At 49.5% G+C, this 24279-nt stretch overlaps 1 protein-coding gene across 2 annotated transcripts in view; it reads right to left on the bottom strand.

Annotated features, from left to right (window-relative positions):
• The window catches only part of LOC309360683 (protein unc-13 homolog A), a 132335-nt gene that overhangs the window by 9394 nt on the left and 98662 nt on the right, over positions 1–24279 (bottom strand). For both annotated transcript variants that reach the window (XM_081895408.1, XM_081895407.1), the window contains 6 exons: positions 24180–24268; positions 23069–23221; positions 21984–22107; positions 5508–5564; positions 4832–4912; positions 3494–3641 (listed from right to left, as the gene is read on the bottom strand). In XM_081895408.1, the coding sequence (XP_081751534.1) occupies positions 3494–3641; positions 4832–4912; positions 5508–5564; positions 21984–22107; positions 23069–23221; positions 24180–24268 (652 nt within the window). The remainder of the gene's footprint in view (positions 1–3493; positions 3642–4831; positions 4913–5507; positions 5565–21983; positions 22108–23068; positions 23222–24179; positions 24269–24279) is intronic.

Genomic DNA, 24279 nt, shown 5'->3' with positions numbered 1-24279 from the left:
AAAGGGGGGGTGAGTGGAGGGAGTCCAGGATGGGTGCAATCCAAGAAGGAGAGGAGGCGGTTGGGAGGAGAGTTCGAGACGTACCCTTCTCAGGATATATTTCTTCACTAAGAGTAAACCTAACACCTTTTCCACCATGGACTAAGGATGAGAAAAGGTAAAGTTGGGAGATAAAGAAATGTCAAGGAGGGAAGTAAAGGAAGAGGAGGTTAAAAGGAAGGGTGAGAGAAAGGAAGAGGGGGGAAGGGAAGGAAAGAAGGTAGAGATGAGGTCAGTGCAGAAGAAAATGCAGAAAGGATAAGGAGGGAGAGAAAAGTAAGGCAGGTAGAAAGGAGGAGGGGGAAAGGTAATTGGAGAAGAGAAGGTGGGGAGAAAATATAAGAAAGGAAGGAAGAGAAAAGCAGATGGAAAGAAGGAAAATATAAGAAGGAAGGAAAAGAATAGAAAAGCAGAAAGGAGGGAAGGAAGGAAAATAAATATAAGAAGGAAAGAAAGGAATAGAAAAGCAGTAAGAAGGAAGGAAGGAAAATATAAGAAGGAAGGAAAGGAATAGAAAAGAGGAAGGAAGGAAGGAAGGAAGGAAGGAAGGAAGGAAGGAAGGAAGGAAGGAAGGAAGGAAGGAAGGAAGGAAAATATATGGAAGGAATAGAAAAGCAGAAAGAAGGAAGGAAGGAAAATAAATATAAGAAGGAAGGAAAGGAATAGAAAAGCAGTAAGAAGGAAGGAAGGAAAATATAAGAAAGGATGGAAAGGAATAGAAAAGCAGAAGGAAGGAAGGAAGGAAGGAAGGAAAATATATGGAAGGAATAGAAAAGCAGAAAGAAGGAAGGAAGGAAAATAAATATAAGAAGGAAAGAAAGGAATAGAAAAGCAGAAAGAAGGAAGGAAAATATAAGAAGGAAGGAAAGGAATAGAAAAGCGGAAGGAAGGAAGGAAGGAAGGAAGGAAGGAAGGAAGGAAAGAAAATATAAGGAAGGAATAGAAAAGCAGTAAGAAGCAAGGAAGAAAAGAAGGAAGGAAAATACAGTATAAGAAGGATAGAAAATCAGATAGAAAGAAGGGAAGAAAAATTCAAAAGAAGAGAAAGGAAGGTGGAGAGAAAGAATGAAAGAAAGAAGGGTAAAAAGGGACACAGTGGTAGAAAGAATGCGTAAGAAGAAAGTAGGAAGAGAAGGAAAAGAACAAAGGCAGAAATGAAGTTTGAGAAAAAGAAGGTGACGGGACAACAGGAGAAAAGGTTAGAAGAGAACAAAAAATAGGAAGAAAGGACAAGAAAGAGAAGGAACAGAAAAGAAGACCGAGAGAAGGAAAGACAAACGGTTGGAAGAGGAGATAAGGAAGGAAAAGGGAAGAGAAGAAGTTGGAGAGAGGAGGAGGCAAAGAGAAAGAAAAAAAACACACAAGATGGTTCACAGTAGAAGCAAGAGAGGGAAAATGTGCGAAGGGAGGAATGGAAAAAGGCAAGAGAAAAAAGAGAGAAGAGATAGATCAGCTCCTGTAGATTCATACACTGACTCGAGTCGTAGCTGGAGAATTCAGAATATAACGTTACAACAATCACCAAGTTCAATAACTCTAGCGGGGAGAGGGGAATGGTCAGGAGGGCTAGATAGCTGTATGGATATTTTGAACGTATTTTTCTGATGTATCCTGTTTTTATTTTAAAGAGCTCTGCCGGTAGAAACCTGAACAATACTCCCTTTGGGTGTTTTTTAGCCTGTTTGCTCTCTTTGTCAAACCAGCTGGTAGATCCCATTCGGCTTTTTGAGCCACTGTTTTTAATCTCAATTCTTAAGTGGTCTTGCAGCCTATCAGTCTTAAATGACTTCATGGCCTCAGCAGCGGAAGTATCTGAAAAAAATACCAGCTTAGATAGCCTAGTTTAAATCATCTGTACAAAGAAAGCGAGTTAATGCTAAATTAAGTAATGGGGTCCATTTAATTCTGTTGGCTGCGGTTATGCCTAAGTTTGGGACGCGGGTGGCACTGTGGGTTAAACCACAGAGCCTAGGGCTTGCTGATCAGAAGGTCAGCGGTTCGAATCTCCACAATGACGGGGTGAGCTCCCGTTGCTCGGTCCCTGCTCCTGCCCACCTAGCAGTTTGAAAGCACACCAGCACAAGTAGATAAATAGGTACCACTCCAGCAGGAAGGTAAACAGCGTTTCCGTGCGCTGCTCTGTTTCACCAGAAGCGGCTTAGTCCTGCTGGCCACACGACCCGGAAGCTGTACGCCGGCTCCCTTGGCCAATAAAGCGAGATGAGCGCCACAACCCCAGGGTCGGCCACGATGGGACCTAATGGTCAGGGGTCCCTTTACCTTTACCTTTATGCCTAAGTTTGCGTCTGGAGATAAATTGAGTTTCTAAGGAAGGGTTGTTAAGTCGTGGACCCAAGAGCACCATTCTTAAGGGCAGGTGATCGCTTGCAATACTATGGTCCGCTTCAAACAACCCTAACAAACTTATGTGCGGATAGTGAAATTGCAATATAATCTAGGAGGCTTCCTCCGAACTCTATAAAACGGGTATATTCTGCGGGCCACGCTTGAACAATATTTGCATGGGTCCGGGCAATGATTTATCTCAAAAGGAGTCAGCTCGTACGCTTCAAAATGCGGAATATTAAATATCTTTAGCCTTCGGCACAGCCGGCGGCCCCGGTTGATGGGAAAGGGGCCCCTGCCCCTCTGGACAACTTCAAGAACCCGCAAGAAACTGGCCTCTCTTTTTGGTTTAAAGGTAAAGGGACCCCTGACCTTTACCTTTAACGGAGCAGGGATTGAGCAACGGGAGCTCACCCCGTCGCGGGGATTCGAACCACAAACCTTCTGATCGGCAAGTCCTAGGCTCTGTGGTTTGGACCTAAAGGTAAAGGTAAAGGGACCCCTGACCATTAGGTCCAGTCATGGCCGACTCTGGGGTTGCGGCGCTCATCTCCCTTTATTCGCCAATGGAGCTGGCGTACAGCTTCCGGGTCATGTGGCCAGCAGGACTAAGCTGCTTCTGGCGAACCAGAGCAGTGAACGGAAACGCCGTTGACCTTCCCGCCGGAGCGGTACCTATTTATCTACTTGCACTTTGATGTGCTTTTGAACTACTAGGTTGGCAGGAGCAGGGACCGAGCAACGGGAGCTCACCCCGTCACAGAGATTCGAACCGCCGACCTTCCGATCGGCAAGTCCTAGGCTGGTGCCATAAAGATAGACTGCACCTGGCTATGGAGTTTCCGCACAGCCTGCTAAACCAGAGAGCTCCACGAGAGCAGCGACTCCAGAGACTCAAACATTAACATTTTAAGTGCACTATACAAACAGGACACTAGGTGGCGGTGGCGAGCTGACGGCAAATTCAATATATTTTTCGAATATTTTTTTTTAAAGCGTTTTCGCAGGGTTTTTTTTTTTTTTTTTAATTGTCTAGATTCCAAATGGGTCTCCTCGGGGAATCCGGGATCCGAGGAACCGCAGAAGCTTCTTCGCCAGCGGAGCTTACCTTGAGAGGACTGTGTCTGCACGAAGGTTTTGATGAGCAGGTCCGTGGCTTGCGTGTAAAGAGAGAGGGCGTAACGCAGAGACTGAAGGTCCGGGCTCTTCTCCAAGAAGGTTTTCTTTAGGCCGACGCCTCCTGCGTGGAAGTATTGCTAAATCGGGGAGGAGACAGGGGAGAGGGTTGGGATAGGAGAGGATATCAGCGGTGGTCCGGTCAACGCCGCAAACCCACAGAGCTGCGGACAGACCATCACATTTGCAACGTGCCGGCTGAGACGATAACAGCGGCAACGACAACCGCAAGCTGCCATGAGGACTAATCACATACCGTATTTTTTGTTCCATAAGACTCACTTTTTCCCTCCTAAAAAGTAAGGGGAAACGTGTGTGCATCTTATGGGGCGAATGCAGGCTGCGCAGCTATCCCAGAAGCCAGAACAGCAAGAGGGATTGCCGCTTTCGCGCAGCGATCCCTCTTGCTGTTCTGGCTTCTGAGATTCAGAATATATTTTTTCTTGTTTTCCTCCTCCAAAAACTAGGTGCGTCTTGTGGTCTGGTGTGTCTTATAGAGCGATAAATACGGTGGTCAGTTTTATTGCACATAGCCAAAGGCTGCCGCAGAATCATTCAAATAATAATAATAATAATAATAATAATAATAATAATAAAATTTATTTATACCCCACTCTCCCCAGCCAAGACCGGGCTCAGGGCGGCTAACACCAGATATAAAACAATTGATTGAAATACAACTTAAAAACCAAGATTAAAATACAACGTTAAAATGCAGCCTCATTTCAGCCCAATTCAACTCAATGAGGCTTTCCCCACAAGCAAGTGTGTCTAGCCTGTCGAACTAAGTTCCTAGTCCTCTTTAGCATACGCACAACATGGTTTTTTTCTTTTTAAACGATAGCACCCGTAAAGTTTAAAGCCATCGAGAATAAATAAAACGACGCAGCCAAACCGGACCCCTCCCACATAAATCGCAATAGGATCTAAAAGTTAAAGATACAATTATCCAATCATCCGTTCTAGCATGCCCAACAAAATAATATAATCTGAGCAATTAATTGTATTGACAATGAGGCTTTTATTGGGCCACTGTAAATGAAAACTAATAATAATCATTATACAAAAATAAAATAAAATAAAATAAAGATACAAAACAAGAACAGCAACCCAATAACAGCAGGATTTCGCCCATGCTGATCCGGACAACCTGCTCTCAAGACATAGCGGGGCGAGGCAGTCTGGAACACCCCCCGCTTTGAAGAGGGTTAGGCTAGATGACCGCTGGAGGCCCCCCCCGCTCGACAATTCTAGGATTCAATGCTCTCACCTTGATAGTGTCCAGGGCCAGCTCCACCACGGCGCACTGCTTGGGCGTCAAACTCTTGGCTTCCTCACGCACCATGTGGTCCTGCGTGGGACGAAGAACAAGTCATGTCCGCCCTCTTCCAACGATGTACAGGTTTCCTTTTTCAGGTGGGGACAATGCACCCCCCCAGGGAACCCCCATTTTGAAGCCCCCTTTGCCATCTCATAACCTGTGTTACGTTTGCCCTACGCCCAGATTTCCCCGTTTGGGATTCCGACGACGGAATTGGCACCCAGGGAGAATTTTGGGGGAGAATCGGCAAATCGCCCGGATTTTTTACTTCTTGAAATATGCCAGCCCTTGCGTTGCCACCCAGGGAGAGTTTTGGGGGTGAATTGGCAAATTGCCCAGATTTTTTACTTCTTGAAATATAGGAGCCCTTGCGATGGCACCCAGGGAGTTTTGGAGGTCAATCCGCTGTCTCCCTCCTCCCCGTTTTCCGTTGTCGGACTCAGAAGGGAAGAAGATGGAGGCCAGTCTAGAACTAGCTAATTCTCTGCCTGTCGTTGGCTCTGGCGCCACCTAATGTCCGGCTCCCCGCTTTGCGCCCAACCAGGCCCAAGAAACACAAACGACCGCCGTCCTCTGCAACGCAGCTCCTTGAATTCTGCGGACCCCAAAATCCCGCGTTTCTCACCTTGAGTTTTGAAAGCTGCCCCAGTTCCTTGGCTGCGTTGAAGATCATCTGCGTGCCCTGGGAGGAGGGAGGGCAAAAGGAGGGATGGAAAGAAGAAAGGGAAGAAAAAAAATAACAGAAAGATAAAAGGTAGCTATGTTTCTGCTGAAACTTATCCCGAACCTCAGCTATCCTTTCCCATTCGGTGCTAAGAAATTCAGGCGAGGTTTCACCCACGAAGCTTTGCTTCCCAAGAGCATCGCGCCCGGAATTTTTCCACCTACCCATTTCAAAGGGAAGGCGCAACAAAGCAATTCTGACCCTACACACCTAAACAAGATCCGTCCTTTAATTTGCAAAGCCCTGGCCCTGGCGTTTTGGGGCCGGTCACTCCCAAGCGTGACAAAATACCGGGAGGCAGAATACCAGGCGCCCAATACCCCAAATAGAGGGTCAGGATCCAGACAGATTGGTTTATAGATTGCATACGCCAGAGGTTTTCAACCTTTTTGGGTTGTGATAGGAATTTTGAGGTCTTAGATATACGGTAATGTTCATAAGTGTACCAAACAAGCACGTACATAGATCAGCACAGGAAGACCGACCCGGAACCATTTTTGATTCCCAAACTGACCAAATGTTTTCTCTGCAAGGTCAAAATGGAAAAGCCTCCACATTGTCTTTTCCTTCACAAACCCTGTCTTAAGGGTATGTCTGTGTTTGAAGAGGGTGTCAGCCTGTGACCTGGCCCAGGAACTAAGTATTTATCATTAGAAAAGACTACCCTACGCAGGAAATCCAGTCAAGTAACCTGCCAGACAGGAGATAAACAAGGACAGGAGAAAAACAACATTCAAATTTCTGTTTTAGACCGCCTTTTCTGTGACGTAGCTATGATGTATCTGGGGGTGGTCTTAGGTTACACCCCTTCTGTGATGTATGTATGATGTTTCTGGGGGTGGTCTTGATCTAGAGGTAAAGGGACCCCTGACCATTAGGTCCAGTCGTGGCCGACTCTGGGGTTGCAGTGCTCATCTCGCTTTACTGACCGAGGGAGCCAGTGTACAGCTTCCGGGTCATGTGGCCCCCTAACTAAGCCGCTTCTGGCGAACCAGAGCAGCGCACGGAAATGCCGTTTACCTTCCCACCGGAGCGGTACCTATTTATCTACTTGCACCTTGACATGCTTTCGAACTGCTAGGTTGGCAGGAGCAGGGACCGAGCAACGGGAGCTCAGCCTGTCGCGGGGATTCGAACCACCGACCTAGGCTCTGTGGTTTAGCCCACAGTGCCACCCGCGTCCCTGGTCTTGATCTACAGGGTGGCAATTTCAAAAGTCAATATCACACCTTGCCCGCCATTGTTCTGGGCTCCTCCTTCTCCTGCATGTGTGGGGAGCACCCTGTTGCAACAGATCAATAAAGATCAGGCTTACTAGCTGCTTTGCTTCTCAATATTCTCTGGTTGGCCTCTGTTATTTTCTCCTACCAATAGGGAACCTGCGTAAGGACTCTATATGGGCTCTTGGATACCCCATAAGGGAAAAGGGCATTTTTCGTTTACAACACAGTCCACAGAACTACATTTTTCTGCCGCACCCCTGTGGGGCTCAGGAGCCCAGTTATATCCCCCCTTCCCTGAAGAGCTGGCAGCCCCTCACCCTTTTTCGAACCCCCTCCCTTGTGGAGCGTTCCCTCGGCCTCCTCTCCCCTCTCCTTGGGGGTCTTCTGGGCGCCTGCCGGTCTCTGAGCTGCCCCAAAGAGAGGTGCCCCTTCACGCTGCCCCACAGGGGCCTGGGACTTGTCCGTCCATTCCCAACGTCCTCAATGTCTAGGCAACACGATGACCACGTACATACGCAACAGACAATCTTTTATAGAATTCCTTCAAACCGTAACAAGTCCAAAACGAAATCTTTCATCTCAAAGCCTCTGAAAACCTTTAAATGAAGCGAGGTACCAGATTTCGTACAGTGGAAGACAAGCTGTGAAGCTTTGTGTATTCAGCAAATATGATGTCCAACACTGAACAGCGATTCCGGATACTGACTACTGTTTCATAGAATTCTTTGGGTGGATATAGAATTGCTTCATAAACCCATCTTATTTCGAATGAATGTATGTAAAGGAAAATATCAAATGCTGTGGAACAGTGCTCATGTAATGATGTAGTCACCACCTCACTTCATTTAAGGTACCGATAAATGACATCCCACCGCAGCCTCAAACTAAGGCCAGGACAACGACCATTGACATGGGCACCATATATACCCAACGGCAAAGAGGCTCAGAAAAGCAGCCTATAAAATTGCAGCGATAAGCAGATCCCATGCATGGTACTCTAGCCAATACACCATCAAATAATTGACGAAATTCAACGGTTTGACGGATTTCCTTGGTTCCGATGGCTAACAGCTCCTCTGGAAAAGGGGGGGGGGGCAGGTTTCCCCTGCCTCCATAATCCCTTAAGCATAAGGTCACGTACTCCTTGCACCTCCAGAAGGTGTGTGACGGCCTGGGATTCGGACTCGGAGGCTGAACCTGAGGAATCCCAGCCTGCACAGGAGTCCCCGCCTCCAGAACCAGCTGAGCCGGGGCTGGGGCCTGAGCCTGAAGGGTCCTCACCTGTGCTGGGTCCTCAGGTGAGTCTGCTCTGGCTCCTGAGGTGATGGAGGACCCATTGCCTGCAGGTGCTCCACTCTCAGCCCCGTCAGGGGAAGCTGAGGTTGCCTCTGGGTCCGGTAACCCTCCAGCCTCTCCTGAGCTAGAGGCTCAGGACAGAGAGGTGGAGGGAACTAAGTTCCCGCAGGAGGAGGGCTCGCCTCCAGGCCAGGAGAGGCGAGTCACCTGTGGACCGGGGCCGCCCTATGCCTCAGGGCAGATAAAAGCCGCCCAGCCCCAGTCCCAGGTTGCGGGAGCAACATGGTTGGTAGCCTGTTCCTGCCTGAACGCTGTCCTGCCGGAGCTCCTGACCTCACCCGACTCCCTGCCTTGGACCAGCTTCAGCTTTGACGGACAGCCTCCATACCGCACCCTCGACCTCGGACTGGACTCAGACCTCGCCTTGGGACCAGCACAAGGTGTGAATTTAGCCACACAATAGGAAGTAGGAGGCAATCAAGGACAGCATATATCCAGGGCCGTCTTAACCATAGGCGTTAGGGGCACGGGGCGCCCGGTCGCCGGGCTCTCAGGGATGCCAGGCCGAGAGTCCAGGGCCCAGAGTTGGAGTCTGGGGAACGGCCCGCCCGTTGGAGTGCCGTGGTGGGGTCTTCTGCTGCGGGTGACTCTCTGCCGTGAGTCCGGGGGCAAGCAAGCCAGCGAAGCGCTGAGGCGGGTGGCTGGCTCTGTCCTCCTGCCTGCCTGAGATTGGCGTAGGGCCATAGAGAAGTCCGCCCAGAGCACGCGCCCCAAAAAAGGTTGACAACTCTGGACAACCTGGGGGGGGGGGAGCGCGGCGGTGCAGGGTGGGATTTTGCACCTCTCATTATATTTCCATATCTCGATTTTTATCTCTCCAGACCTCTTTGTCTCTGGCTCTGCGGTCCTCAATCATGTCAGAAAACAGATAACCTTTCGTTCGTCGAGTGCAGATTTGTTTGTATAATGTACCCTTTCAACTGTTGTTTTTTTAAACTCACTGTTTTGCTTCTTTCACTTGGCCACAGAGACCCGAGGGGATTGGCACCCCAACTAGCTGGGCAGCGGAGTAAATCCACACCCCAGGATTTTTCCTTGTCAGGCAGAACACACCCCGGAGTCTTAGGAATGTGTTGCAGGGATTTATGCATAGGTTGGGAGGTGGTTTGCCCCTCCAGCAGATATCATGCACATGCAGCCCACTGCCAAAACCAGCACAATCACCTTTGTGACTTTTGTGATTTGTCCCCACAAAACACTTCATCACAGTTTCTTCCTATCTATTCAAAGAGCCTCTGCTGCACGATAAGGTAAAGGTAAAGGTACCCCTGCCCGTACGGGCCAGTCTTGACAGACTCTGGGGTTGTGCGCCCATCTCACTTAAGAGGCCAGGGGCCAGCGCTGTCCGGAGACACTTCCGGGTCACGTGGCCAGCGTGACATCGCTGCTCTGGCGAGCCAGAGCTGCACACGGAAACGCCATTTACCTTCCCGCTAGTTAGCGGTCCCTATTTATCTACTTGCACCCGGAGGTGCTTTCGAACTGCTAGGTTGGCAGGCGCTGGGACCGAGCAACGGGAGCGCACCCCGCAGCAGGGATTCGAACCGCCGACCTTTCGATCGGCAAGTCCTAGGCGCTGAGGCTTTAACCCACAGCGCCATCTGTGTCCCCAACTGCTGCACGATACCAAATGTCAGAATTCACTGATCAATGTATCTCTGTACTGGCTCACTGGGGAAACTTCAGAAATTCCTCTAGACCTGTGAGCTCAGCTCCTCAGCAGCCCCTCTGCCTGAGTGATAATCCCAGGCCTCCTGATACCTGAGGGCCAGACAGGTAGCCATTCCAGAAATAAACCCAGATGAAGACAAAAGGGTGGGATGAACTCGGCTGGGAAACAGGGAGATGGAAATATCTCTTTTGTTCCACTTGATGGGTGTTTGGTGGAGGGCAAGGGGAACCATGGGGCAGGGTCCAGGATGCTCAGATTACGGCCACCAGACCTTCCCTTTCATGATGTATGAGTGATGTATTTTGGGGCCTGTAACATGGGGATTAAAGGTAAAGGTACCCCCGCCCGTACGGGCCAGTCGTGTCCGACTCTAGGGTTGTGCGCCCATCTCGCTTAAGAGGCCGGGGGCCAGCGCTGTCCGGAGACACCTCCGGGTCACGTGGCCAGCGTGACGAAGCTGCTCTGGCTAGCCGGCACCAGCGCAGCACACGGAAATGCCGTTTACCTTCCCGCTAGAAAGCGGTACCTATTTATCTACTTGCACTTTGACGTGCTTTCGAACTGCTAAGTGGGCAGGAGCTGGGCCTGAAAGACGGGAGCTCACGCCGCCGCGGGGATTCGAACCACCGACCATGCGATCGGCAAGCCCTAGGCGCTGAGGTTTTACCCACAGCACCACCCGCGTCCCTAACATGGGGATTAGCAGCTAATAAAAGTTTGGGTTCTCTTTTGTTCGGGGCTTTCATCTTGTTCCACCTGGTGGCAGGTGGGAGTCCTGTCGCGACCGTCTTCAATAAAGACCAAGCTGACTGGCTGCTGTTTTGCTCTGGTATTCCTGGCTGGTGTCCTTGGTTTTTCGCCCAAGGGAGCCCTCAGATTTCTCCGTTAACAACTGCCAACCTTGATTTCCCACAACACTCTGCCCATACATACATGCAGACAGGAAGGCAAAGCAAGCTGAGAAACAGACCGAGAAGGAAAATAAGGGGTTATTTCCCCCTAGCCCCCACCCCATCACCACCAGGGAGGGTCACTTAAAAAACAGAGATCAGCAGACATAACTTTAGCACAGGATATATTTTTTCCAAAAAAACACAGCAGCCAGGTAAATCCAGTTAGCGACACCCGGGGAAAGAGAGGAGGACAGATGGATACGACAACCACGGAGTCAAAAGACCACAGGCGGGGGGCAGGGGGGCAGACATGGGGCAGGAGGAAGACGGAAGCAGGGTTAAGAATTAAACGGAGTATCCTTACTTCGGTGTGACTGGGAGCCTTTGCCCTGCTCTGCAGAAAAGAACAGCAGGGTTTTTATATACTTTCAACAAACACATTTCCATAACATTTATATGCTTTCAGCAAAGTAGAACGCTGCCCCACACAGACATTGCCTTCCCTCCCTCCCGGCCGTGACTCAGATTCCATTTCGACAGGCCTTCAATTGTGTTGATTGATCGGTGATGGATTGATCGATCGGCCAGGTTCTGTCCCCGGCACAAGGCGAGTTTTGCGGGGCAAGGACCCAAACGCACAAACTCCCTTCTCTACCCCAGAAGTCTGTCTTCGGACCCCAGCCTGGCCACCCCTTGCTAGTGTTATGAAAATTATAAGGTCTAAGATGTGAAATGTACCAGGCAAACGCATACATAAATAGATAAACCTGTTGAACAGTGGCGTAGCGTGGGGGGTGCAGGGGGGCTGGCCGCACCAGGCGCAACATCTGGGGGCGGCGCGCTCGCACTCGCAGCTCTCTGCCCCCTGCTAAAATCCACGGGTTAGGGGGCACAAATTACTTGCCTTGCCCCGGGTGCTGACAACCCACGCTACGCCACTGCTGTTGAATGGTTTCTTCAAATTTTAGGTTCATTATTGTTTCACAAGATGTGTATGTCTCTAAGGGCCAGAGCAAATAACATGATCTAGTTTTACAGCTATGAAGCCATATAGCAGGTGCTGTTAGTAAAGGTAAAGGGACCCCTGACCATTAGGTCCAGTCGTGGCCGACTCTGGGGTTGCAGTGCTCATCTCGCTTTATTGGCCGAGGGAGCCGGCGTACAGCTTCCGGGTTATGTGGCCAGCAGGACTAAGCCGCTTCTGGCGAACCAGAGCAGCGCATGGAAACGCCATTTACCTTCCCACCGGAGTGGTATCTACTTATCTACTTGCACTTTGACATGCTTTCGAACGGCTAGGTTGGCAGGAGCAGGGACCGAGCAACGGGAGCTCACCCCATCGTGAGGATTCGAACCGTTGACCTTCTGATTGGCAAGCCCTAGGCTCTGTGGTTTAACCCACAGCGCCACCCGCGTCTCTGCAGGTGCTTTTAAGTTGTGGTAATTAAGCTGTTGGGTATGGTATATAAAGAGCAGCGTGTATCTCTCTCAGTACCCTGGTCATGCTCACTGATATATCGTAATTTAATTTAATGTCTAGATGGCGCCTAAGTAATTCCCATTAATTCTTTCAGAGTATATTGCTTCATTTATGCCCTGCGGACCATTGGAATAAGGCCCCTGGAAGGCTTGAATCTGGCCCTGGTTCATGGTTCAACCATATCAACTCCTTGGAAATAGCAGTGCTCTCAGTCTCTGCCCTCTCTCCTCTGTCAAAAGTAGAGATTGTAGATGTCTTGGGGCAGGGGTCTAGCTGTAATGGTCAAGTCAACGCTGGTCTTGGAGCAGGGAGCTACCTGTGCCGAGAGACGCACCTCTCACTCGCCAGACCTGCATGCCACGCACACACAACCAAAATCCATGCCACACAAATCTTCGGACACCTCTGGCCACCAGACGGGGACGACACACGACGACACACACACACCTCCACGACACAAGCACCACAACCCAGCCTCTCCCGATCTTCTGCCATTTCCTCTGTCCCTCTCAGACCGGGATAGGGAAATATGTGGTGCTGAATGCCCACCAGCCCTGGTAAAGGTAAAGGTAATGGGACCCTGACCATTAGGTCTAGTCGTGGCCGACTCTGGGGTTGCGGCGCTCATCTCGCTTTACTGGCCAAGGGAGCCGGCATACAGCTTCCGGGTCATGTGGCCCACAAGACTAAGCAGCTTCTGGCGAACCAGAGCAGCGCACGGAAACGCCGTTTACCTTCCCGCCGGAGAGCTACCTATTTATCTACTTGCACTTTGAGGTGCTTTCGAACTGCTAGGTTGGCAGGAGCAGGGACCGAGCAACGGGAGCTCACCCCGTCATTGCGGGGATTCGAACCGCCGACCTTCCGATCGGCAAGTCCTAGGCTCTGTGGTTTAACCCACAGCGCCACCCGCGTCCCTTGTACCAACCCTGGTAGCCTGGGTTTAATGCTGGGGAGAGCTGGAATCTGGCAACCCAATATGAACAATCCACCCCTTGACCCGAAGGAAGAGGAACCCCTTTCCAAAAAGAGGAATCGTCTCCATCTCTCCAGGAGAGCAGGGAATGCCTCTTCTTAAGAGCAGGGATAGGGGAATGTGCTTAGATGTTGTTGGACTCCATCTCCAAAGGTCAAGGAGTCCGGCAAGATCTGGAGGGACGCAGCGGGTTGCGCACCCGAGCTCTTTGGGCCAGGAAAGGATTTCTCGCTTGGACCTCCTGCCACGGACAACACACTCAAGGAGCAGGAAAGGTCGATAATTACCTTCTCGGTCCCTTTGCCATGCTTTCTCAAGAGAGTACCCTGCAGAGACAATCAATATCACAAATCGATCAATGCGGAAGGGGAAAGGGCGAGCGAGGAAGTCTAGCGAAGGGAGGGCAGGAGGGTGGAAGGAAGGACAGACGGACGGACGAACTGTCATCTCAAGGCTCTCTCCAGGGAGCAGCAAGGCCAGACATGACATTGTTCTCCCTCCCCAAAGACTCCCAGTACCTTTCTGAGCACAATTCAAAGGGTTGGGGCTGACCTTGGAAGCCCTAAATGGCCCAGTAGACCTGAAGGAGCGTCTCCACCCCAGACACCGGGGTCCATCTCCCGAGGGCCTTCTGGTGGTTCCCTCCCTGTGAGAAGTGAGGGACCAGGCAGAGGGCCTTCTCGGTGGTGGTGCCCGCCCTGTGGAATGCCCTCCCATCAGACGTCAAGGAGATAAACAACGATCTGACTTTTAGAAGACATCTGAAGGCAGCCCTGTTTAGGGAAGTTTTTAATGTTTGAATTTTTATAGGGAGGGAAAGTACCATTCAAAGTGTTGGTGCTCCCCTTAAAAGCCCTAAACAGCCCAGTATACCTGAAGGAGCGTCTCCACCCCCATTGTCCAGACCAGACACTGAGGTCCAGCTCTGAGGGACTTCTGGTGGTTCCCTCCCTGTGAGAAGTGAGGTTACAGGGAACCAGGCAGAGGGCCTTCTCAGTGGTGGCGCCCGCCCTGTGGAAGGCCCTCCCATCAGATGTCAAGGAGATAAACAACTATCTGACTTTTAGAAGACATCTGAAGGCAACCCTGTATCAGGAAAAATTTAATGTCTAATGTTTAATCTTTTCCCTTCCATACAGACAGTTACATTTGTTACTCAACAATTCTATTCCAGTTCAACAGAACTAGGGACTGGTTCCCTTCACCCAGCGTTGAGGTCTTTAACCCAAATTACATAAGGTTCTGTTTTATCTGATTTCACCCTCTCTTATACATTCTGCTGTTTAGTCAACCTCTTTCTTGCATTAGGAGAACGCTACCTCTTAAGACATGGGTAGGCAAACTAAGGCCCGGGGGCCGGATCCGGCCCAATCGCCTTCTAAATCCGGCCTGTGGACGGTCTGGGAATCAGCGTGTTTTTACATGAGTAGAATGAGTGCTTTTGTTTAAAATGCATCTTTGGGTTATTTGTGGGGCATAGGAATTTGTTTATTTATTTTCAAAATATAGTCCGCCCCCCCCCCCCACAAGGTCTGAGGGACAGTGGACCGGCCCCCTGCTGAAAAAGTTTGCTGACTCCTGGTCTAAACGAATCCATCAGCTAGTTTCCTTTCCTGCTATATACAAGGGAATATGCTTTGCTAGCACGAGTGAGGAAGGATAATATTTAATCAATATATCCTCTCCTACTATCCTCAACATTCCCAGTTAAGGGAATAAGACTTACCAACCCCACCTCTGAAACGGATCACAGGTTATGCAAATGGATACCTGAAGGAGCGTCTCCACTCCCATCATTCAGCCCAGACACTGAGGTCCAGCTCCGAGGGCCTTCTGGCGATTCCCTCACTGCGAGAAGCCAAGTTACAGGGAACCAGGCAGAGGGCCTTCTCGGTGGTGGCGCCCGCCCTGTGGAACACCCTCCCACCAGATGTCAAAGAGAAAAAGAACTACCAAACTTTTAGAAGACATCTGAAGGCAGCCCTGTTTAGGGAAGCTTTTAATGTTTAATAGGTTATTGTATTTTAGTGTTCTGTTGGAAGCCGCCCAGAGTGGCTGGGGAAACCCAGCCAGATGGGCGGGGTGTAAATAAATTATTATTATTATTATTATTATTATTATTATTATTATTATTATTATTATCTTTCCCCCTTTCTCAGGAGGAAGACCAGGTACAGTGGTACCTCTGGTTAAGAACTTTATTCGTTCCGGAGGTCCGTTCTTAACCTGAAACTGTTCTTAACCTGAAGCTCCACTTTAGTTAATGGGGCCTCCGGCTACCGCCGCACGATTTCTGTTCTCATCCTGAAGCAAAGTTCTTAACCCGAGGTACTATTCCTGGGTTAGCGGAGTCTGTAACCTGAAGCGTCTGTAACCTGAAGCGTCTGTAACACCTGGGACAGGGAGAAAGTTTCCACCCAGACGCGACAGCTGGCGCAAAGCAGCTCAGCGACAAGAGGGAAGGGTTTTGAGGGGTTCACAGAACAAAGGCGTTTTGGGGAAGGGTCGGGAGCAGGGAGGAGATAGAGGCACATTGGAGAAAGTAGCCAGCCACCACAAAACGACAGAAAAACCAGCTCAAATTACTCGGGAGGGGTTTGGGTTTGGGGTGGGGGAACTAGACGCAAGGCACAAGGACAGATAGAGACAAACGAAAGACAGACAGGGCTTTCACCTGCCGTACTTACAATCATCTGCCCAGGTGAGGGGAGCAATCAGAAAGAACAGCCGTCACGTGAGAATGAGCCTCAGGTCCGACGCAAACCCAACCCGCAACCCCAAACCAACACACAACGCCGCGGCAACCCCACACAAAAGAGGAAGCGCAGCGCAGCGCAACGCCTCCAGGACGCACGGCCACGGGGCGCCCTCGGGGCGCGGGGTTTCTGTGGGTGCAGAATTCAGCCTGCGCCCCCTAATATTTTTAGGTGTACCCCCAAGCCCCGAACCCCTGCCCCTTTGAGAAACACCCCCCTCCAGACCGTGAAGGCTGCAGTTTTTCCACCCGCAATTCAGTGTTAGACAAAAGCAAGGCGAGTCAGTTTGAACAAAACCACACACCCCAAAATCATTGCAGGTTTTATTTCCAAATGCATCATAACTTTAAAAGGAAAAGGGAAAAGTCAAACGCTATCAGATCTGTCAGCTATGCCCGTTTCACTCTGCCTTTTTAATTAATTTATTTCCTTGCTGTTGTGAAAATGAAGAGATCTGGTGGATCCTATTGAAGGGGTTTTTTGGGGGGAATCAGTCTGATTCTGTACCCTAATAAGGGTGAGACTCTTTTTTTAAATTTTATTTTTTACCAACAACCAAAATATAAACGGTGAAAGCCCCCCAGGCGGCTGATACGTTGGGTATACATATTCAAGACTATACTTATTCAATGATATACATATTCAATAATATCATGTTCAAATCAACCCTATGTACACCTTAACACTCCTCCCTCCACAAAGTTTATTTAACTTTTAACACTTTAATTGCCCCAAATTGTTCAAACCTGCCCAAATAATTCAATATCTTCTCAAACCAACCTTCCTCCTTCTCACTGACCTTAAACCCTTTCATTCTATGTCTCTTCACACTTAAAGGTAAAGGGACCCCTGACTATTAGGTCCAGTCGTGACCGACTCTAGGGTTGCGGCGCTCATCTCACTTTACTGGCCGAGAGAGCCGGCGTCCAGCTTCTGGGTCATGTGGCCAGCAGGACTAAGCCACTTCTGGCGAACCAGAGCAGTGCACAGAAACGCTGTTTACCTTCCCGCCGGAGTGGTACCTATTTATCTACTTGCACTTTGACATGCTTTCGAACTGCTAGGTTGGCAGGAGCAGGGACCGAGCAATGGGAGCTCACTCCGTCATTGCGGGGATTTGAACCGCCAACCTTCTGATCAGCAAGCCCAAGAGGCCCACAGCGCCACCTGCTTCACAGTTAGATATTCTAAAATTATAATATGATTCGGGTTTTTCCTCCATTGTTTCAGTCTTGGAATCGCCGCATCCCCCTTTAACCCGGACTGGTCTCCTTCTCCCGGAAAACCATTGCTCATAAAAACCATAAGAGAGCTGCTGGATGAGGCCAGTGGCCCATTGAGTCCGGATCCTGCCCTCACAGTGGCCGACCAGATTCCTGTGGGATCTCGGTGCGAAAACAACTCTCGCCTCCTGTGGTTTCCAGCAACTGGGATCGTGGTTAAAAGGTAAAAGGGCCCCTGACCATTAGGTCCAGTCGTGGCCGACTCTGGGGTTGCGGCGCTCATCTCACTTTACTGGCCGAGGGAGCCGGCGTACAGCTTCCGGGTCATGTGGCCAGCAGGACTAAGCCGCTTCTGGCGAACCAGAGCAGCGCACGGAAACGCCGTTTACCTTCCCGCCGGAGTGGTACCTATTTATCTACTTGCACTTTGACGTGCTTTCGAACTGCTAGGTTGGCAGGAGCAGGGACTGAGCAACGGGAGCTCATCCTGTCGCAGGGATTCGAACCGCCGACCTTCTGATCAGCAAGCCCTAGGCTCTGTGGTTTAACCCACAGCGCCACCCTTTGTGGTTAAGTAGCCATTCATAGCAGTTTCCTCAATTATTTTCCCCACCCCATAACCTTTTTTAAAGCCATCTGAGTTGGTGGTTGCCACTGCTTCCTGTGGCAGAGAGTTCCGCAGGCTTTCTTTATCTGTCCTGAATCTCCCAGTGTCCAGCCTTGTTGGATTCAGGGCTTCCAGCGCTCGCAGAAACTCAGAATGGCAGAGCTGGAAGAGACCCCAAGGGTCATCTAGCGCAGTGTTTTTCAACCACTGTTCCGCGGCACACTAGTGTGCCGCAAGATGTTGCCTGGTGTGCCGTGGGAAAAATTGAAAAATTCAAAAGATTTGAAAATAAAGTATTTTATAATTTTTCATATTTCTGTTTACTTACTATTTCATAATAAAGTAATTATAAAATACTTTCTTTGTGTTTATTTGATTCCTATTCAAGAGAATTACTTTATATATAGTCAATATAGGCACAGAGTTACATTTTTGTAACATTTTCTAATGGTGGTGTGCCTCGTGATTTTTTTCATGAAACAAGTGTGCCTTTGCCCAAAAAAGGTCGAAAAACACTGATCTAGTGCAAGCTTGAAACCAGGAGCCTCATTCACTACTGACTGAGCTATCTCCCATTTCTGCACCAGTTTGTGACTTAAAAACAACAACACATGAATGTCCATGTTGTCAATTTATCCTAGCATACATTTCTGTATGCAATTCCCTGCCCCCAATTAAAAAGCACTTTTTGTTTTTGCAAATCAGTTCCCCTTAATACAGTACTCCGTCCCACTAATATATGCATTTTCCCACACACACTTCTCCCCACAATTTGCATTCTTGTCCAGATTTCCTGACTGGGGAACAGCCTTGCAAAATTAATGTATATACAGATTTTGAGCTGCAGTTGCGTTTCTGCCAGAGTACCATTTTGGAAACCCCATTGCTTTTTATATCGGTCCTGGAGGTCCTGCTGAACATGATTAGAAGGGACCAGTTGGTTATACAGGTCGGAGCCAAACAGTACAAATTGAGAGCATTTGCAGATGACTTAGTATTGACGTTTATAGGAGCCAGAATCTAGTACTAAAAGGATTCTAGAACTAATTCAAGAATTTGGTCAAGTGGCAGGTTTTAAATTGAACAAGTTAAAAACTAAGGTCTTAGAGAAAAATTTAACACCGATTGAAAGAGAGAGGTTTCAGAATGAGACAGGGCTGACTGTGGTTAAAAAAATGAAATACCTGGGGATTAGCATGACGGCTAAAAATGGGAACTTATTTAAAGATAATTATGAAAAATGTTGGACGGAAGTGAAAAAAGATTTAGAAATTTGGTCAAATTTGAAGCTTTCCTTGATGGGTCGAATTGCAGCTATAAAAATGAATGTATTGCCTAGAATGTTGTTTTTGTTTCAAACTCTGCAAATTGTGGACAAGATGGACTGTTTCAAGAAGTGGCAGAAAGATATTTCTAGATTTGTCTGGCAGGGCAAGAAGCCAAACCAAATTTCTCCTTCCCCTCTGCTCCTCGAGAGATGGCAGCCTCCTTATAAAAGCGTCGGCTAAACAAATAGTTGCATGATGTTAACTAACCCCCGTTTCTTGCACCACGAAACTCAAGGCGGTCTTAGGTCTGCCTCTCAGTTCCTGATATCCCCAAGCATAAATGCTATCCCTGCACCAACTTGCAATTTAATTTTAAAAAAACAACCCAGAGCAAAATCTTGTATTGTGCACATCCTGTCTCGTGCAAGCATTTTTTTTTTGCAAGCGATTTCCTCTAATATAGCCCCCCCCAATTGTTAGCTAATTTCCCCAAATATGTATATTTCCCCTTTAAAGGGTAAAGGGACCCCTGACCATTAGGTCCAGTCGTGACTGACCCTGGGGTTGCGGCGCTCATCTCGCTTTACTGGCCGAGGGAGCAGGCATACAGCTTCCGGGTCATGTGGCCAGCAGGACTAAGCCGCTTCTGGCGAACCAGAGCAGCGCACGGAAACGCCGTTTCCCTTCCCGCCGGAGCGGTACCTATTTATCTACTTGCACTGGTGTGCTTTCGAACTGCTAGGTTGGCAGGAGCAGGGACCGAGCAACGGGAGCTCACCCCGTCATTGCGGGGATTCGAACCGCCGACCTTCTGATTGGCAAGTCCTAGGCTCTGGGGTTTAACCCACAGCGCCACCCCTTTACATAAAGCTTTTTTGTTTTGTTTTACTGCATCGCAAGATTTGGGTAAGAGTGAGTTTCGTAGGAGTCAGACACGGCTGCAAGTCCCCCAGTGACACTCGAATCCGCCCCCCAAATAACACTGAAAAACAGGATTCCTTCCCAGCCAGCAAATTATTGGGGAGTCGGATAGGCAAGCCCCTCTGAACACCTTCACTATTAATCGAAGCGTACCCTACAAATACGGGGGCTAAAGAGACTGTCCCCAAAGATACGGGGGTTAGTCCACATCCCACCTGAAATTTACCGTATTTTTTGCTCTATAAGACTCGCTTTTTCCCTCCTAAAAAGTAAGGGGAAATGTGTGTGCGTCTCATGGAGCGAATGCAGGCTGCGCAGCTATCCCAGAAGCCAGAACAGCAAGAGGGATTGCTGCTTTCGCTGCGCAGCGATCCCTCTTGCTGTTCTGGCTTCTGAGATTCAGAATATTTTTTTTTTCTTGTTTTCCTCCTCCAAAAACTAGGTGCGTCTTATAGAGGGAAAAATACGGTAATCGTGGGATCCGATGGGAAAGTTCTCTGACCAATGGGAAAACGGAGTTCCGTTCACCCATTCCTGGTCGATCCACAGAGCTGGTGGATTTCTGGAGAGTTTGCAAGCTCCCCCCCTGACATCTAATCAACACCCAGGGCAGTTCTCCAAAATTGTTGAACTCCAGCTCCTGGCAACCTCCCAGGAAGGATGATGGGAGTTGGAGTCTATCCAGAGGACTGCAGTTCCCCCAACTACCGTATTTTTCGCTCTATAGGACGCACCAGATGATAAGACGCAGCTAGTTTGGGGGGGGGGAGGAAAAATGTACGTCCTATGGAGCAGAAAATACGGTAAGTTCTAAGGAGGTAGATTTCCATACTGCATGGGAGATGGGGAAGAATGCTTCTTAGACTGAGACATGAACACCTCTCCTTAGATGGAGAAAGGACTGCCTCTCCCAGGACGTATACTGCCACGGGGGCCAGATTAAATGGACCGGGGGGCCGGATTAGGCCCCCGAAATGGACTTTGGACATGCCCACCTTAGATTGAGAGAGGAATGCCTCTCCTTAGGCCAGCGGTTCTCAACCTGTGGGTCCCCAGATGTTGTTGGACTACAACTCCCATCGTCCCTGAGCTCTGGCCTTGCTAGCTAGGGGTGATGGGAGTTGTAGTCCAACAACATCTGGGGACCCACAGGTTGAGAAAGGCTGCCTTAAGCTCAGCTTACACCAGACTTCCTCAACCAGATGTTTTGGGCCTACAACTCCCACGATCCCTTGCTAGCAGGTCAGGGATGATGGGAATTGTAGTCTCGAAACATCTGGAGGGCCGAGGTTGAGGAAGCCTGGCTTATGCAGACTCTATGGAAGAGCTTCCCCTCTGTCCTCTTAGCTCAGCGGTTCTCCACCTGCGGGTCCCCAGATGTTGTCAGACTACAACTCCCATCATCTCTGAGCTCTGGGGACCCACAAGTTGAGAACCACTGCCTTAGACTCAGACGGGAAGCCCTCTCCTTAGATCGGGGATGGTGGGCACCCCTCCAGACATTGCTGGACCCAAACTCCCAGCACAGCCAAGGGGCAAGAAAGCTGTGAGTTCGAGTCCAGCAACATCTGAAGGGATACAGGTGAACTTTCTGCCCCGAGGGAAGCTGAATCCTACATCCTGAATCCGGATTTGAATGAATCTGGATCTCCTTTCATATAGTTCCATTTATCTTCTGAGGGTGGGAGAAGTCTCTATGGTGAGCTGGACCCCACACCTCCCCAGACTGGGGGTTTTTAAGGACATCTTAGCAGTTGCGGGAGCTGGGAACCGACTTTCATTAAAAGAAAACAAGGAGGGAAGCTGCTTATTTCAAGATAAAAGCCAAGCGTGCAACCGGTCTACATTTTTATGAAGGCCCAGCTGGGACACTTCCACGTTGGGTTCCTACACCCCCCAGGTTGCCCACACTCCCAGAGTTTTGGGGAGGGTGTTGGTGCCCTTGGGGCGTGGGGGAAGAGGGGGTTGGCCCATCTTGTCGCAGACGTGGTTTGGCACTCACCGTCTGGTCCGTGAGGGGCGGAAGCACAATGGTCTTCTCCATGGTGTTCATGACGAGTTTCCACAGCTCCTTCAGCACTCGCTTGAGGACGGTCTTCTCGCAGATCTTGGCAAAGAGGGTCAGGCTGAGAGAGAAGAAGACCGCCAGGGGGAAGCAGGTGAGCGTCACTCAGGGCCAGAGCGGGGAAGGAGGGGGGGGGGAATCTGAGGCAGCGAGCGTGTATTTGTTTCTTTGTGTGTGTGTGTGTGTTGTGTGTGGTGGTTGAGTGTGTGCTTGTATGTGTATTTGAGTGTGTGTGTGTTTGAGTGTGTGTGCTTTGTGTGTATGTGTATTTGTGTGTGTGTGTGTGTGTGTGTGTGTGTGTGAGAGAGAGAGAGAGAGAGAGAGAGAGAGAGAGAGAGAGAGAGAGAACCACCAGGACCAGGCGTTCCAGAAAGACTGGAAGAAATTCATGTTCCATTCAAAAGACAACTGTAAACAGTTAACATCCCTAGTCGGGTTGTGAGAAGTTTCAAAAGGATGAAATCATCATTTATTACTAAACGCAGTTCATCAAGTAATTTTATGAGGATATAATTTAACAGGGATGAGAAATATCGGAAAATGCAGGATATTGAGATTAAATTTGAAAACCATTTGTGGGGAGGAGGGGAGTCACAGCCTTATTTAAGCCAAATGTTTTATCTGTGCAAAGTACCGTATTTTTTGCTTTGTAAGACTCACTTTTTCCCTTCTAAAAAGTAATGTTTGTGCGTCTTATGGAGCGAATGCAGGCTGCGCAGCTATCCCAGAAGCCAGAACAGCAAGAGGGATTGCTGCTTTCGCTGCGCAGAGATCCCTCTTGCTGTTCTGGCTTCTGAGATTCAGAATATTTTTTTCTTGTTTTCCTCCTCCAAAAACTAGGTGCGTCTTGTGGTCTGGTGCGTCTTATAGAGCGAAAAATACGGTATGTTGTCGTGCAAGAAAACATCTGTAAAAACCAATAAAAATTATTATTATTAAAAAACAAAACAAAAGCCACACGCATGCCGCCATAGACTGAACCTGTGGTCCTAGACCTCAGCATCTATGGCATTGCCACTCACTTGCTATCAAGGAGGTCCATGATGGGCTGCAAGACGTTGTCGGCGTCTTGGGCGACGCTGCTGCAAGCGCTGGCCGGCACGTTGCCTGTGCCCTTCACCTGACTCAGAATGTCCCCCATCTGCTTCACGCAGTCCTCGATGTGCGGCTGGAAACTTGGGGGTGAGGAGATAATAATAATAAGAATTTAGAGAAGCGAGGTTGCAGGGAACCAGGCAGAGGGCCTTCTCGGTGGTGGCGCCCTCCCGCCGGATGTCAAGGAAATAAACAACTATCTGACTTTTAGAAGACATCTGAAGGCGGCCCTGTTTAGGGAAGTTTTTAATGTCTGGTGTTTTATTGTGTTTCAATATCCATATGGTACCCTCCCTGCCCACAGACTGTCTCTCCAGAATGGTGCATGCTCTGGTTATCTCCCTCTTGGACTACTGCCATGCGCTCTCTGTGGGGCTGCCTTTGAAGGTGACCTGAATGAGGCAGCTAGACTGGGGACTGGGAGCGGCTGCTGAGACCATATAACACCAGTCATGAAAGACCTACGTTGGCTCCCAGGACATTTCCGAGCACAATTCAAAGTGTTGGTGCTGACCTTGAAAGCCCCAAACGGCTCAGCAGACCTGAATGAGTGTCTCCACCCCGGACACCTGGGTCCATCTCCCAAGGGCCTTCTGGCAGTTCCCTCCCTGCGAGAAGCAAGGTTGCAGGGAACCAGGTGGAGGGCCTTCTCGGTGGTGGCACCCGCCCTGTGGAACGCCCTCCCGTCAGAAGTCAAGGAAATAAACAACTATCTGACTTTTAGAAGACATCTGAAGGCAGCCCTGTTTAGAGAAGCTTTTTAATACTTGATGTGATGTGATGTTTTTAAATCAGCCCAAGGTGAAGGTAAAGGGACCCCTGACCATTAGGTCCAGTCGTGGATGACTCTGGGGTTGCGGCGCTCATCTTGCTTTACTGGCCGAGGGAGCCGGCGTCCAGCTTCCGGGTCATGTGGCCAGCAGGACTAAGCCGCTTCTGGCGAACCAGAGCAGCGCACGGAAACGCCGTTTACCTCCCCACCGGAGTGGTACCCATTTATCTACTTGCACTTTGACGTGCTTTCAAATCAGCCCTTACCTGGTTGCAAACACTCGACTCAGCTCGTCCAAGACGTTGTTGAGTTTCACCTGTAGCTCCTTGAGGATGTCGCTGGCTTCTGTGTCCAGCTGAAACGGCA

The sequence above is a fragment of the Podarcis melisellensis genome (genome assembly GCF_964234715.1).
Source record: "Podarcis melisellensis genome assembly, chromosome: 18".
Taxonomy (NCBI): domain Eukaryota; kingdom Metazoa; phylum Chordata; class Lepidosauria; order Squamata; family Lacertidae; genus Podarcis; species Podarcis melisellensis.
Note: the sequence above shows the minus strand (reverse complement) of the source record. Positions and strands in the feature narration are given on the sequence as shown.